Genomic DNA, 16,311 nt, shown 5'->3' on the forward strand with positions numbered 1-16,311 from the left:
TTGCACCACGTATCCCTAATCGTTATGTCATTCTAGTTTATAAGAATTTAAACTCGACGTGAATCGAACACGCAACCTTCTGATCTGGAGTCAAACGCGTTACCATTGCTGGTTAAATTTGGAAGATCCATAAAAGTGAAAGAAGAACTAGAAGATGTGAATCAAACACATAACCTTTTGATCTAGAGTCAGCTAATCGATAAGAAAGAAAAAAACTTGAACTCGAAAACGCAACCTTCTAATCTAGAGTCAGATGCGCCACCATTGCGCCCCAAATCCCTTATCAATATGTCACTCTAGTTCCAGTGCTACGCACTAGGGGTGTACATTGTCCAGAATGGGTTGGGTTGAGGAGTTTTTTTTTACCCAACCCAACCCGAAAATTTTCACAACCGAACCCAACCCGAAAATTTTCACAACCGAACCCAACACAACCCGAAAATTTCCAAGTTGGGTTTGGGTTGTTCCAATTTTTTTTTAAAACTTTAACTAACCCTCTATGCCACCTAACCAACCTTCTGTCCAAACAAAATGGCACCTATCTAGTGACAAATAATCAAGTGGAGAGTGCAAAGTATAGAGATGCATTTCAGTTTTATTAAAGCACACGGACTAGGAGAGATTGAGAGACGAGAAGGAGAGACCAAGTACCAAAGACGAAGAGAGATCGAGATCAAGATTAAGAGATGGAGAGAGTCGAGACTACAGCGTCGCAGTGTCGCGAAGAGAAGAGTCGAAGTATGAGAGTGAGAGACTGAGAAAGTGAGACGGTAAGAGGTGAAGGACTGAGAAAGAGACAAAGAGTAAAAGGTTAGAAAAGCTGAGTCTGAGAGACAAAGTCTCGGATTCACGGTCAAAGTGACGGACGCGAAAAAACCATGCTCGAAGAGAATGAAAAAAAACTTAAACCCGAAGTAAATTGAACACGCAAAATTTAGGTTTTAATATTTATTTTAATAGCTATAATGAGTAAAACTATAAATTAGATACTCAAAATCATGACAACCACAATTTTAAAATAAGGAGAATAAATAATTTTTTGTTTTATTTTTCATAAATTAATAAAAATATCCTTTTTTTATTTTATGTAAACAATTAAAAATATCCTTATAATTTTATATTTTCTGTTCCTAATACTTTTTAAAATACCCTTTTAAAAAAAATTAAAAAATATGTTTAAATTTAAAAAATAATAATAATAATAAAATATTCTTAGCTTTAATTTAAAAAAAAAATTAAAAATTTTCATTAATATTCTTAAAACTTTTTTAAAACCTTTATAAACATTTAAAAAAAATTAATTCAAAAATTAGATTTATGCATTTTTTTTTTAATTTTTTTTTTTAATTTCTCTATTTTCAAGGGGTAAGTTCTTGAATAAATGTAAATAATTGAAATACTTGATGGAAATAATTCAAAATCACATACAATGGATGGTGTTAGACGAACGACTCTCGATAATGATATTGTCCACTTTGAGCCTAAGCTCTCATGGCTTTGTTTTGTGCTTCCCAAAAAGTCTCGTACCCATGGAGATAGTATTCTTTGATTATAAACTCATGAGCATTCCCTAAATGAGCCGATGTGAGACTTTCATCATCCAACGGATGGAAATAAATGTCTCAAAAATGTGAATGATCGATAACTTCTATGAGAGGAGACGAAATGGAGCTGAAGAGACTAGAGGAAGATCAAATTGAGATGAAAGTGGAAGAAAATTGAAAAATATGATGGTTTCAAATGAAATGGGTTGTTTGGGAATATTACCGAGTTTCAGTGTGAGTATTTCAGGTGATTTAGGGTTTTCAGTCTATCTCTTAATCTAATATTCTCGGTGAATAGTGTCACAATCGCACTTTTCTTGACAGTGGACTTTGGAGATTATGCAACACTCACTCCCAATACTGAGTGAGTCAAGTCAATTTGGATTCGCGTCGTCTATGGTCGAGCAATGTATGCTCAAGCCTCTGGACCTGTTTTGAAAAGAACGTTTTAGAAAACGGGGGAGAGAGATTTTTGAAAGAGAGTTTGAAAGTAAGGTTGAAAGAAAGATGGAAAGCAACACTATATGGCTATAAGTAAAGAAAGAAACACCACGACTTAAATATCATATAACTCAAAGTATGAATAATTGACGACTAGTCGCATTCTTATATAGTACATTTTGAGACGATTCAGGTCTTGTAGACATAATTTCCCCCAATAATCGTCTAACGGAAAATAAAAAATAAAAAAATTAAAAGTTATTACGCGTAATCATCTATCTATATCTCATAGTATTTTTTAAATGTGATATTTGTTAGATGAACACGAATCTCTACAATTGTACGATAGTGTCCATGAGTATTTTTTTATTATAAACTCATGATCATTCTCTAAATTAGTCGATGTGGGACTTTCATCATCCAACACCTCCCCTCAAACAAAGTATGCCTCCCCTTAACCGAAGCTCAACTCCTTTTTCTTTTGGAGTCCTGGTCATTTTTTACTATGTCTTCGAGGAGGCTCGACTCCTTTTCTTTTGGTGGTCATTTTTTACTATGTCTTCGAGGAGGCTCGACTCCTTTTCTTTTGGAGTCCTTTGTTTGACAATTTGAAGATTTACCAATCTATTAGCACGACTAAGTTTAAGGCATGTACCAATCTATTGGCACGACTCTGATACCATATATATTAAGAATAAAAGAATACTTTTTTTTAAAAAAGATATTTTTTAAATACTTTTGAAGATTCAAAAACAAAATATTTTTAAATTTTTTATTTTAAAGTTGGAGGTCAAAAGTATTTTATTAATTTATCCAAACAAAATTTTAAAATATTCGACACAAAATTAATACAGCTTGGAATTGGAACACTTAAAAGGCAACGAAAACCAATAGAACGTGAAGTTAGAATGGATGCCTGTAAATATTTAAGAATTACAAACCCTAAACAGTAATCTCACAAAACAAAGTTTCAAATACAAGTTTTTTCTCGTACTACCCAGAATTCTCAGCTTCAATCTTACCTAAAACAGTACAGATTTGACGATTTCGAACGTAGATTAAATCTCCCCGAGATATATCTGTTTATCACTACTGCAAGATCCAACAATAGGCTCACTCGGATGGAACACGCACTCGTTGACAGATCCAGTATGGCCAGGAAGCTTATACAAGATTCGTCGAGAAGTAGTATCCCATACGTACACCATCCGATCTGAACTACCTGCAGTGACCTTGCTACCGTCTGGAGACCAGCTACATTTCAGTAGGTTCTTTTCGAAGTTATGTTGGTGCCCTTCGAATATCTTGACACATCGGTTTTGAGGCGCGTATGGGCGCATGTCCCATATGCAGAGCTTGCAATCCATTCCATTGGTAAGGAGGTAAGAACCATCAGGACTTAACTGCATACCAGTTATCATATCTTGATGACCTTGAAGTGTCATCATCACTTCACCTTTGCGCAAATCCCAGACCTTAACATCGTTGTCGATTCCGCCTGTGAAGATCTTATCTGATGCATCGGAGAAACTTACGGCTGTTATCTGATATTTATCTGGAAATGTTTGAATGGCACCCCTTTGACGCATGTCCCAAAGTTTCGCAGTTCCATCGTCCGATCCACTGACAATTAGTGGTGGTCCTCTTCTTGTAGGACAACATGAATTGACAAAGGACGAGTGCTCGGCCATCTTCTTAATCTGTTTTCCAGTCTCGACATCCCATGCTCTCAGCGTTTTATCCGGGCTGGCACTAACTATCTGAGATCCATCAGTAGTCCAATGAAGATCTAGAACAGCATTCTTATGCCCCCTCAAAACCATATAGTTCTTGCAATCCCCATGTACGTTCCATAGAAAAATTTCCTTGTCATGCGACCCTGAAGCAATCACGCTTCCAGCTGGATTAAACTTTAATGTATATATAGCGCTCTGATGGCCCGTCAACAACATGATCGGTGATTCCAGACTTGATGTTCGCTGCTTCCCATTTGGCCCGGGTCCTTGAGGAGCATTATATGGAACAGTGGACCATTCCATTGGCCGAGGACCAACTGTAGCCAAAGCATTTTCTCCTCCTGAAGGGACTTGCATCTTGAGTTATGCTTAATATTTGACCCCGACTCTGAAATGAAAAAAAAACTAAGTGCAAACGAACTAATAGAACGAGAAACAAGAAAGCACATAAGGCAATACCATAAGATTCCGACTCTTGAATTATACACTATATCACTTGAAAACATATTCCACTTTTTTTGGTATGTAGAGATACATTCTGATGCTAAATTACCATTAAAATTATAGTTTTTTCCTTAAAAAAAAGGTTGATTTGCATAGGAATAAACACTCCACATTAAACATCCTATTAGAATCACAAAAACATTCAGCCATAGTGTAACAGTCCAAGTCCAAGCCCACTGCTAGCAGATATTGTCCACTTTGGGCTTTCCCTTCTACCCTTCCACTCAAGGTTTTAACACGCGTCTACTAAGGAGAGGTTTCCACACACTTATAAGGAATGTTTTGTTCCCCTCTCCAACTGATATGGGATCTCACAATCCACCTCCCTTGGCGCCCAGCGTCCTCGCTGGCACACCGCCCGATGTCTAGCTCTGATACCATTTGTAACAGTCCAAGCACACCGCGTCCACTTTGGGCTTTCCCATTTGGGCCTCCCCCTCAAGGTTTTAAAACACATCTACTAAGAAGAGGTTTTTACACCCTTAAAAGGAATGTTTCGTTTCCCTCTCCAACCGATGTGGAATCTCACACATAGTGTCCTTGGGAAGCCGCATCCTTCCCCATTCCCAAATCCCAACACAAATACTCTCCAAAAATTGAAAATAAACCAGAAAATGAACAGAAAACAACAAGAGTATATATAACTCACTACATAAAAAAATAAAAGTAAACAAACTAAAAATAGTATCAAAAAAACCATTTATGAAAGATGCAAATCCATTGGAAAATAAAGATATGCATACCGGAGGAAATGGTTGTCATCTACTACAGTAATGAATCATTGATTTAACTAACAACTAAATAAATTAGACCCTAGGAAACGTTCTAACAGTAATCCAATCAACAAAGTTTTTGAGAAGCATAAGAAACAAAGACTACATTGCATAAAAAAACAAGAAAAATGAACCACACAATCAAATTGGCTAAATCGCTTGCTAAGTCGTTGGCATAAAACAGCAAGTAGTATGAGGAAGAAGGGATAACGAGTCCGCAGTATCACCTTCCCAACATCTCATAGAACAACCACAACAGGATCGCGGTACTCAAAAAAATTTCACTTCGATTCCATAACAACTAGAAATAACAGTTATATCTCCAATTTTTCTTTGGTAACTCCAATCGATACTAATATCCACTTGAGATGAACCAATGTACGAAAACTATTTCAACCATTACACTGTGACTAACCATAATTATACAGAAACACTAGAAGCTGTGATCTGTAACTATCCAAAACGGTATTCAAAAAAGTTGAAGAAACTAAAGTACAAGGAAAATACAAAAACACTCCCCGGTGTGTTGAAACTCATACAATCTGAAAATTCCGTACTCGATCCCCCGAGTTTAAAACGGAAAAAGAAAGTAGAAGCGCGATTAGTGATGCAAGAACAAATAGAATTGTTGTGGCTAACCTATTAGCATCAGTTTCATGCATAGAATCAAACAATAGAGGCATTTCTCAAACTTAAAGAAGGTAATGAACTTGGTGGAAGCGCAAACCTGGTTGAGACCCGAGAGTAAACCCTAGACGGGAGTGAAAAAGCCGGCACCGAATCTGCGTCGCTGCTCGCAAGAAGCGGAAATGATTTCTCCGACAGTGAAATGTGAAGTGTAGGCAAGTCTATAATCGAAGCACTCACGGGCCTGGTTGGTAGCCCCTCCGGTCATAAGCTTCCACGGGAGGCCCAACAATAATCCAATGCCTCGGACGGTAAGTTAAAAGAGAAATCATTTATTATATTTTCTTTATTTCTTTATTTATTTTTATAAATTAATTTATACAGTATTTTTCTTTTCAAAAATATCCTTAAATTAAAATTTTAAAATTAAAATTAAAAAAATAATAATAATAATAATAATAATAAAAAGAGAGAGAAGAAAAGAAACATTAACCCTTCAACTTTTAAACTAGCATTAATCCATTAATTTTCTTTTTTTAAAAAAAAAATCATTAATAAAAAATAAAAATTATCTATTTATTCATAGATTATTTCTCTCTTTTATAGACCGACAATACAAAAAATTAAAATATTTTTCAAAATTTTACAAAAATTTAAATGTATTTTAAAAGCTCGAGAATACTTTTGAAACTTTCAATTTGAAAAAAAATATATATTAACGGTCTTCATCCTCGAATCAGTATAACTATCCTTCTTCTGACACAACGCAATTTAACAACCAATATCCAAACGAAGCACTAAATAATCTATTTCTTCCTTTCTTGGTGCTTGTCGATGTAGAATCATGTACCATTCGTTCAATAGAAAATTATGAAAATGGATTCAATCAGATATTGGCTTAGGGCTAGACAGCTTAGATTGGATAAAATGTGAATCCGACTAATTGGTTTATAACAATTAAGACGGGTTGGTTATAATAATTCATGAAGCAGATTCTCATGGTCTCTAAATTCAATTAAATTTGACGGATTAGGATTAAATTATAAACCTTAATAGGGTCACCGACCCAAAATTTCAGGTTAGTCTAAAAGCTTCTAGAACCTAACCCAGGGTTTTGACCAATTGCACCATCAACACGGGTCCAAATCTTCTACGACATGGATCACTCCAACTTTAGAAAGCCAATAATAGAAACAACAATGCTTAAATGCAAATTCAGGAGAAAAAAGGAAGAAGAGGAGGAGGATCAAATATGCTAATTTCAAGACTGGAAATTTTATAAACGTTACAGAACAAACAAAATACCCCTTAATTCTTCACTTTCTCAAAGAATCTTGAAAGTGGCACAGGACCATCCGCCTCTTCATCATCACTCGAAGACTGCTTGCTTCTCGACCTATGCTTCTTTTCCCTCTTCGATCTTTTCGATCTCGACTTTGATCTTCTAGATTCCCTTTCCTCTTCGTCACTGCTGGATGAATCCGAGGATGAACTAGAAGAGCTTGACTCAGACGATTTCCTCTTCGAATGCTACAACAGTAAAACTAAATTAGACTATTTTTTAAGATCAAGAGATTCACGGTTGCTGAAAGGAAGTGTTGGTATAAGATTGTTAACAAGATAGAATCGAGATAACGGATCACGAATGATAATAAGTTTGCAGAATTTTTCATGTCGCTTGTGAGCGTGTCATAGTGTTGATACAAAATATATGACTATAGTAACTTGAGAAGCATCATCGACATCAAGCTCACCGACATTTTCGAACTCGTATTGAGCAAAACATTATGTAAACAATGTATAGCGGAATCGTGATAGTAAGAGTTGAAAAATGTTGGCACCTTTCTCTTTTTTTTGCTCCGTTTCTTTAAGTCTCTGTTCTTCCTATCTGTAATGCCGACGACTTTAGAAGATCTCATTTATCCAACTAATATTAATATAAGAACTCATCAAGTATATACCTTTTTCATGACCAGACTTGCTACCGGAGCGATTTCTCCCATGAGCAAGTTTGCGTGCCCGCTCAGCATCCAACTGCGCTCTATATTCTTTCATCATTCTATCCGTATCTGCTTCCATCTCTCCCTTTTTCAACTCGTCTTCCTGTTGCACCAAACCGAATAGAACATGGAGATGTCAGGTAAATTTGATAAGAATCATGGCAACAAACAATTCCCATGATGCTAAAATGTGGCAGGTATGGAAGATATCTGACAATGATAGGTTATATGTGGAGAAGAATTGTGAGATCCCCCAACGGTTGGGGAGGAGAACGAAGTATTCTTTATAAGGATGTGGAAACCTCTTCCTAGCCGACGCATTTTAAAAACCTTGAGGGAAAACTTGAAAGGGAAAGCCCAAAGAGGACAATATCTGCTAGCGGTGGGCTTGGTTCGTCACAAATGGTATCAGAGCTAGACACCGGGCAATGTGCCAACCAGGAGGCTAAGCCCCAAAGAGGGTGGACACGAGGCGGTGTGCCAGCAAGGACGCTGGGCCTCAAAGGGGGGGTTACACACATCGATTGGAGAAGGGAACGAATACTAGTGAGGATGCTGGACCCCGAAGGGGGTGGATTGTGAGATCCCACATTGGTTGAGGAGGAGAACGAAGCATTCTTTATAAGGGTGTGAAAACCTCTCCCTAGCAGACGCGTTATAAAAACCTTGAGGGGAAGCCCGAAAGAAAAGGCCCAAAGAGGACAATATTTACTAGCGGTGGGCTTAAGCCGTTTCTTCTGCCGTTCTCAATGCAACCACAAGATTCTTTATGTATCACAGTAAAAAAGAACTATGATGCTGGATAACTATATTACTGATAAGAAAAAGAAGATGATTACAAATTAAACGAAAACACCACAATGTCATCCAGGACGGTGTGTACCATACTAGTATGCTACCAATTGGGCAAAGCATTTGCAAGGGTGAATGATGTTAAGACAACCAAATCTAGGCACAGAAACATGAAGTAATAATTGGAAAATTTAACCCACGAAAAACTTACCTTTTGCTTCTTTTTATATTCCTCCCACGTAATCGTGTGAGAAGTATTAAGGCTGGCCAAACGAGCAGCATGCCACTCTGGTGAATGAAATGAACCATCCACCTGAGACAGTCCTCGTCAATAACAATAAAGGAGAAGATAATAACCCCAAATATGCCACTGAATAATTTAGCATCAGAATCTCGACGTATATACAAAAAATATATATAAAGAAAAAATCTTACTTCATTAACAACAGGCCTGTCATCTAACAATTATCCAGGGCTAACTTGGATTTCGTTCTCCAACAGATCATATAGTCATCAAAATGAAGATCCAAGCAATGACACAGTCAGACTACTTGCCAATATATCATTCATATCAAGGCACCATTAAGTATCATTACCCAGAAGAAGCCTTTTTCTAAATATAAGAGAAGTAGCAACAACATTCTATCGGTACCATATGCGACAAAATTTATAGATGCTCAAATAAAATCAAAGCCAGATAAAAATATGAAATAAAATGAATGCAATAATACCAAATGATTGGAGAAAAACAATCCTTCCAATTAAAATGTCAAACTTCAGTCATCAATATCTAACGACGACTAGAACAGGGAAACCATAGAATGCGACCATCTCCAAATGTTCTAGGCAGAAAAAGGATGCTATTGCCATATATGTTTCTTTTTAAACTGCTAAACATTGTATAAATTCAAACAATTAAGTCAAGTCAAGTCAATTTGAACCTTGGACAACTTATCGTTAATCTACAGCTAAACCGACATTTTCTTACATCCAACGACCCACCGAGTCGACTAAATGGCATAATAACATTCGCGGATTATAAACTTCCGATTGAGTTAGTATAGAAATCGAACATCACAAGAGATAAGCATTTCAATTATGAACGTCCCATGGAAACTAGCTCCCAAAGGGTAGTAGAGTGGAAGGGTACAAACCATTCCATCTTCAACCTCTGCCGGCCCAGCCGCGCTTGTGGATCCCAGCCTGGCTTTCTGCATCGCTTTGTACGCTTGATTCTTACCCATTTTGAAATACAGCCAGGCAAGAAATCTGAGGAAAATGAGAGTATAAATCCCAGCAACATACAGATACTAAACGAAAATCGGATATAAACAACCAAAAACATACAAACACAACGGATTTAGATATGAAAAACAAGTAAACGAAAAGGAATGACCGAGTCAGCTCAGCTCTTCACTGTTACATGTGAGCGTTGCCTAAGAGAAAATTACGAGAACTAGGCAATTCGTTGGCTCTTTCCTATGGGGTAGTTGTTCTTCAATAGCTTTGTAACATGTACTTGAATGATTTACCCAGAAATAATATCCAATTGGTCATAAATCTATACAAAAACGATAAAAAAATTCGAGATGACTTCTTATAGTGAGCAGACCAAGAACAAGGAAGAGCACGAACTCCGGGGCTTGATTGAATCGAGGAATACTTGGAAGGAATTTTGTGTCAATTTCCCAGAAAACTGGAATCATAAACGAAGAACAGATGAAGTTCAAATGCAGGCAAGAAAATGGGGGTTTAGCTAAAAATTGTTGAGAATCGATAATAGAAGCAAAGAAAAGTGAAATTGGGAGAGGTAAAGAAGCTACCAAATGAAAATTGTGTAAAGAAAAGGACCCTGAGAGTAAACCCTAGAGGTTTCTTCAAAGGCAACCGGCAATCGGAGTCGCCAGACTCGAATCTGAATTGTCCCGACACCGAATTCTCCTGAAGCAATAGTCAAAGTATTCACGGGCCTGGAGCAGGCTGCCTTCTCATATGGACATACGAGTCAGGCCCATCTTATATTCTTTTTTCTTTTTTTTTTTTTTTCTTTTTTCTTTTTTTCCGTTTAAAATAAAAATCTATTGTTTTGTTTTTGTATGAAATTAGTTATCTTATTTTTGTATTAAATATAAATTATTTACTTAGTATATATTATCTGTTTTGGCTCGTTACGTATTATCAATAGCCTAACGATTTTGAAAGGCCTCTGTTAGGGAAAGAATGTTTTGTTTCCATTTCTAACCGATGTAACGCATCTGTTAAGGAAAAGTTTTCACATACTTATGAGGAATGTTTTGTTTTGTTTCCATTTCTAACCGATGTAACGCGTCTGTTAGGGAAAAGTTTTCACATACTTGTGAGGAATGTTTTGTTCCCCTTTCTAACCGATGTGATGCGTCTGTTAGGGAAAGGTTTTTACACACTTATAAGAAATGTTTCTTATCTCTCTCTAACCGATGTGAGGGAAATCTTTACACACTTATAGAAATGTTTGATATGACGCGTCTGTCAGGAAAAGGTTTTCACACACCTTACAAGGAATGTTTTGTTTCCCTTGCTAACCGTGAGATCTCACAATCCATCTTCTTGGGAGTCCAGCGTCATCTCTAACACATTGTTCGGTGTGTAGCTTTAATACCATTTGTAACAACTCCCAAAACCCACTGCTAGTCGATATTGTACGCTTTAGCACTTTGTGGTAAGACTATGATAGAAAGAAGTTTCTTTAATAAATAAAGGGTAAAAAAGTAATATTGAAATTTGAAAATTTTAGAGTTTTTATTAAAATGTTTTACTAATAATATAAATTTTATTTAAAAATAAATAATTCTGTGGGAGAAAAATTGAAATATGAGTTTGGTAAGATGAGTTATTTTTAAGCTAATGAAATAAATTAAGATATTTTAATAATTGATATAAACTATGCTACAACATTATTATTATTATAATTATTGATATTAATTATTCATAAACTACAACTAAACCACAACATTAAAAAAAAAAAAAAAAGGAAACCATAGCTTTTATTACTAAACTGCCCTAATAAAATATTAGTAATTACCACTATGTCCTTGGGCTCAAAAAATAACTCCAAATGGACTTGGAAGTTTCCTAATAGCAAAAACCATGCTTTAAAAAATATAACGATATTATAAGGTAGTCAAAACTTGATTTGCATTGGAAGAGAAAATGGGTATCAAAAGTGACAAAGTCGAGGCGACCAAAAGTATGATTTTCTAAGTAACAGAACACTCCAAGTTGAGAAAAGTTTTCGACCAAAGAACGAAACTTGAAATAATAAATAGCAGAACTACTACATTAAAATCCTTCCATGCCCACATCAACTAATTTTCATCTTTCACTCGTCATCCTCATCGTCGTCATCGTCGTCGTCCGCATTAGCTGCAGAGTTGAGAGCGTTCAAACGTTCCACCAAGCGAGCTTTTCTTTCGTCGTATGTCAGCTTCTTCAAGTTGTACCTGTAATTTTCAACCAGCACCAACAGGGGAATGTTAATAAACAATGCCCGCAACAAAGAAAGTTCACTTAGAAAAGATATTTTAGGCTCAACAAAAGCTCGAGCTAGGTTTCCACCTCTTGTGTGCCTTGGGTTGGGGCTTGTCGGATTTCTTCACTGATGGGTCTGCCCGAATGGCGGCATGAACTTTCTTGTATAAACCCTCAATGTCATCAGCCTCAATGCCCTTCTTGATGTATTCGCTGAAGTGGGTTTGGTACTTCTCTGGTTCATCTTCCATCAAGGTCTGATGGAGCCATATATAAAAAGTTATCAAACGTTTATACAATTTTTTTGAAGGATACAAATAGCATATCATAAGAACAAATAAACAGCACAGTCGTACCCGCATGTACGCCGCAACGTGTCCACCATAAATGTACTTCCTATGAACATCAGCATCAAGCTGCTTGCTATCCTTGGAAAACCCAGCAAACCTCTTGTCGCTGTGAGGGATGTCCAATCCACCATCTAAAGCTCCCTGTGTTTTTACAAATTGAAATTCATTGCAGGTTTTTTAAACGGCCAATATATCATATTAACAATTCCAACCAGCCATAGAATGACAACATTCAACCGAAGAAGTACAGAACAATGAGATTGTTCAAAAACGTGTACTCGACTACTTATATCAAAAAATAGATACTGGTTCCATGTTATAGTGCACAAACGCACATAGAGAAATAAAAATTGTCAATAACAGTATAAACTAGCTTTCCTTGAGATTAGTATCTGAAAATGTTGATTTAAGATAACATCATAGGCTACTTTGATTACAGGAGCTGACAGAGAAATTAAGTTTTAAAGAACTAGAAATTGAATATCCGGTTGCTAACTGAGTACCTTAAGAGCACCAAAAACACGGTTTCCAGTTGTAGTTTTAAGAAGACCGACATCAAGTAAAGCACGGAATGGCCTTCTGGTATCAGCAGGCTCAACAGAGTAATCTTCACCAGTAGCCTAAGAGTGCAACATCATAGTGTTAATAAAATTAAAAATATAATATAGATAGGGGTAGAGGAAATAGTTAAGAATTGATGTACCTCCACATTGCCCTCATATTCATCATCCATCTCAAGCTGTTTCAAAACTCGTCGAGCCAAGAGAAGCCCAGTGCAATATGCTAAACAATTTTAAAACAGTTGTTCATCAAGTAATTGAAAATGTTAATAGGAATATTATAAATGAACGGACATACAAGAAAGAGTGACAAGATTGAAAGCATACCTGCAGCATAGTTGGTGAGACCAACTTCCAGCCCGTAACGAGGAAGCTCATGAGAATAAGCTGAAGCAAGGACCAAGTCCCCAGCAATGCTAGCAGAAATTATCTGAGCTGTGATATCTTTGTTCGACTATTGAATGATGTCAAGGACACACATCTCAAAATCCATGAAAAGTAGATGTAAAACTGGAAGTAATCTAAAAATAAAACCCAACAAAAAGTCTTGCATTTGATAGCTAAAAGAGAAACAATTACTCATGCTCTTCAACACCCAAAACATGTAAACTTCTACAAACTATTCAAACTCAGATCTTTCATAGGATACAAATCGGACAACAATGCGATACTTGGGAGTATTGTACTTGTTCTTGTCCTGGTTAATAAGACGAATTCTAGCTCGGTAGTCAGTCTTTCCCTCTGTGAATATTCAGAAACAACAATCAGAAATCTAGAAAAGAATAAATAACATTGTGTCATTATTTATATAGGGAATAAACACCTCTCCTTCTCTTGAACTTGACTTGATAACGTTTGAAGTAGGCCTTCGTCTTCTGAGCTTTGGCAAAAGCCTACAATAAATAACCCACCATATAACTACCCCCAACATTGTAAACACATCACGACATAAAAAATATGACCTCGCATTACTATTTAATGAATCAATGACCGTCAAAACCATAAAATACTATAAAGTTAGCTCTGATCTGTAGAGCAAAGATATGTATGATAATTAAGAGCGGCGGAATGCTCAAACTAAAAGCTAGGAACGAAGCTAAACAAAACAGTCCGACCACCAACATAGCTTAAAATAAAGATCCCTACACATACATAGCATGAAACCTACGAATTACAGACCAGTTCCTAACAAAATATGACATAGATTCCACCACACAACGGATTGCGAAGATGAACGAGAAGTCGGAAAACGCAGTAAAAGTATGATTACATGAACTTCTATAGTATAACCAGTGAATGGAAACAAGAACAGACGAAAGCGCAAGGGAAAGGGATGGAGCTCTCACCATTGTAGATTTGGTGCCGCGAGCGGAGCAGGAACCCGAAAGAGAAGTGGCGGAAAACAAGAGAAAGGGCGGAATCCCTTTATATAATAAACCCTAGGTTTTCTTTTTTCTTGTTGGGCATAAAACCCTAGATTGCTTACATATGGGCCGACGACTCCAGCTTCTTATTCAAAGTGGGCCGGGCCCGTCTTTCCTATAATCAGTGTAAAGCAACAAAAAAAAAAAAATATATATATATATATATATCCATTTAAAAAATACCTTTAAATTTTTAAAAATTTTAATAATACCAACTTTTAAAAGAGGTAAATGGTTAATAATTTATTCCAAAAATGCCCTTAAACGTTCAAAAATATCATTAAGTTTTTTAAAAATTTAAATTCAAAAGTATTTTGCCTACCACATTTCAATAACATTCATAAACTTTCAAAAGTAACGTAAAAAAATTTGGAAATAACCTGTGAAGTATCGATAGACGATTTTCGTTCATATATTGATGACAATTATATTTGGTAAAAGGTTTTAATGTTACTATTAAAATTTCAAAGGTATTCTTAACGGTAGTGAGAATATTTTTGAAAATTTTTAAGAAGTGAAGAACTTTGTAAAGTTTAAAGGTATTTTTGAAATAAAATATTAACCATTTCTAATCCAAATAATAAGAGTATTTTTTAGATACGGTGAAAAATTAAGCCTTTGACACTTTCTGTCTACTTGAGAATACAATTTTCAAATTTGATGAGATGTTAAGCCTTTTAAAATCGGTCCTCTTACATTAGACATCGCATTATGCAACGAACGTGCTTGCGGTTTGCTCCACAAATGGAGAATTCACTTTTGTCATGCCAGGATTGTATAAAATATCACGACCTAACGGGTTGAAGATTCGAAAGGATATACAAACTTTAAGAATTGTTACTGTAGTATGGTAAAATTCTCGTAATTGTATAAAATAACTACTCCGACGTTATATAGGATACTACTATCTTTGTAATGTTAGGTACCCTAATTGTAAGGGCCCAAATCCACTGCTAGCAGATATTGTCCTCTTTAGGCTTTCCCTCAAGGCTTTAAAACGCGTCTGCTAGGAGAAGGTTTCCACACCCTTATAAATGGTGGTTTGTTCTCCTCCCCAACCAATGTGGGATATCACACTAATGTTGAGAGATTCTTGGTACCGTATAGAGAACTGTGAGATCCCACATCGGTTGAGGAGAATAACAAAACACCCTTTATAAGGGTGTGGAACCTTTCCCTTGCATACGCGTTTTAAAAACTTTGAGGGTAAACCCGAAAAGGAAAGCCCAAAAAGAACAATATCTGCTAGCAGTTAGCTTGGGGCTATTACAAATAGTATCAGTATCACATGTCTGAATGGCGTGGGGTAGGGAATGCACTGACAACCGCAATAGAATTTTTCAACATGAAACATTCATTAGCAAGGAACGTGATAGAGCGAGCATTCAGTGTGCTAAAAGGGAGGTGGGCTATTCTCGAGGGAAAATCCATCTACTTGGTTAAAGTCGAATGTCGAGCGTTGAACGTGATAGAGCAGGCATTCGGTGTGCTATAAGGGAGGTGGGTTATTCTTCGGGAAAAACCCATCTACTCGATTCAAGTCGAATGTCGAACAATAATGAACTTATTAACTCAACTCAGTATCCTAAACACTGACTTCCTGAACTCCGACTTCAAGCTCAGTGTCCCGAACACAAACTTATTAACTCTCCTGCTTCATAACCCAACTGAACGCTCCCTTTGTCTCACCCGCTTTACAAAGTTTGCAAGCGATTAATTATTATTTAAAAGATATTAATTACTATTTAAAACCAATTAATTGTTGAGTTGAACAAATTGAACATTCATATTTATTTATTTTGATGCCATAAAGCATACAAACAATCTTATTTTAAAAAAAACATAATTCAATATTAAAATATTTAAACTAATAAATTTTAATATCCAACCATACATATTATTGAAATAAAATATGTTATTGAAAAAAATAATAATAATAAGTTCAATTATGGTAAGAGTATGAAAATTTATGCTTAAAATTGCCTTTGACCCCAAAGTTTTAATATTTTTATATTTAATAATAATTATTTTTTAAAAAATATTTGGTTTATAC

The 16,311-nt window shown here is 36.0% G+C and overlaps 3 protein-coding genes across 6 annotated transcripts; all 3 read right to left on the reverse strand.

The window, feature by feature from the left end:
• Positions 1 to 2,876: 2,876 nt before the first annotated feature.
• On the reverse strand, positions 2,877 to 5,885 carry LOC111802267 (Transducin/WD40 repeat-like superfamily protein). Its single transcript, XM_023686568.2, has 2 exons — positions 5,726 to 5,885; positions 2,877 to 4,109 (listed from the first exon to the last, which is right to left on the reverse strand). Exon 2 carries the CDS (start codon positions 4,076 to 4,078, stop codon positions 3,044 to 3,046), a length of 1,035 nt encoding a protein of 344 aa, XP_023542336.2. The 5' UTR covers positions 4,079 to 4,109; positions 5,726 to 5,885; the 3' UTR covers positions 2,877 to 3,043.
• Positions 5,886 to 6,763: 878 nt separating this feature from the next.
• Positions 6,764 to 10,399, reverse strand: LOC111802679 (uncharacterized). 4 transcript variants are annotated; one of them, XM_023687132.2, is made up of 7 exons: positions 10,241 to 10,364; positions 10,053 to 10,113; positions 9,572 to 9,686; positions 8,629 to 8,730; positions 7,587 to 7,728; positions 7,467 to 7,513; positions 6,764 to 7,155 (listed from the first exon to the last, which is right to left on the reverse strand). In XM_023687132.2, the coding sequence occupies exons 3-7, from the start codon at positions 9,659 to 9,661 to the stop codon at positions 6,934 to 6,936; spliced, it is 603 nt and encodes a 200-aa protein (XP_023542900.2). In that variant the 5' UTR covers positions 9,662 to 9,686; positions 10,053 to 10,113; positions 10,241 to 10,364; the 3' UTR covers positions 6,764 to 6,933. The 4 variants fall into 4 exon arrangements, with proteins under 4 accessions (XP_023542900.2, XP_023542898.2, XP_023542901.2 ...); XM_023687130.2 differs by having other exon boundaries at positions 10,030 to 10,113; XM_023687133.2 differs by lacking the exon at positions 10,053 to 10,113 and having other exon boundaries at positions 10,269 to 10,399.
• A 1,175-nt stretch (positions 10,400 to 11,574) lies between these two features.
• LOC111801898 (large ribosomal subunit protein uL18) lies at positions 11,575 to 14,318 on the reverse strand. Its single transcript, XM_023686120.2, has 9 exons — positions 14,181 to 14,318; positions 13,658 to 13,727; positions 13,484 to 13,575; positions 13,162 to 13,288; positions 12,978 to 13,057; positions 12,778 to 12,894; positions 12,281 to 12,415; positions 12,012 to 12,181; positions 11,575 to 11,896 (listed from the first exon to the last, which is right to left on the reverse strand). The coding sequence occupies exons 1-9, from the start codon at positions 14,181 to 14,183 to the stop codon at positions 11,776 to 11,778; spliced, it is 915 nt and encodes a 304-aa protein (XP_023541888.2). The 5' UTR covers positions 14,184 to 14,318; the 3' UTR covers positions 11,575 to 11,775.
• Between the last annotated feature and the right edge of the window lie 1,993 nt (positions 14,319 to 16,311).

Source organism: Cucurbita pepo, chromosome 9, assembly GCF_057944985.1.
Source record: "Cucurbita pepo subsp. pepo isolate OVF chromosome 9, ASM5794498v1, whole genome shotgun sequence".
Classification (NCBI taxonomy): Eukaryota; Viridiplantae; Streptophyta; class Magnoliopsida; order Cucurbitales; family Cucurbitaceae; genus Cucurbita; species Cucurbita pepo.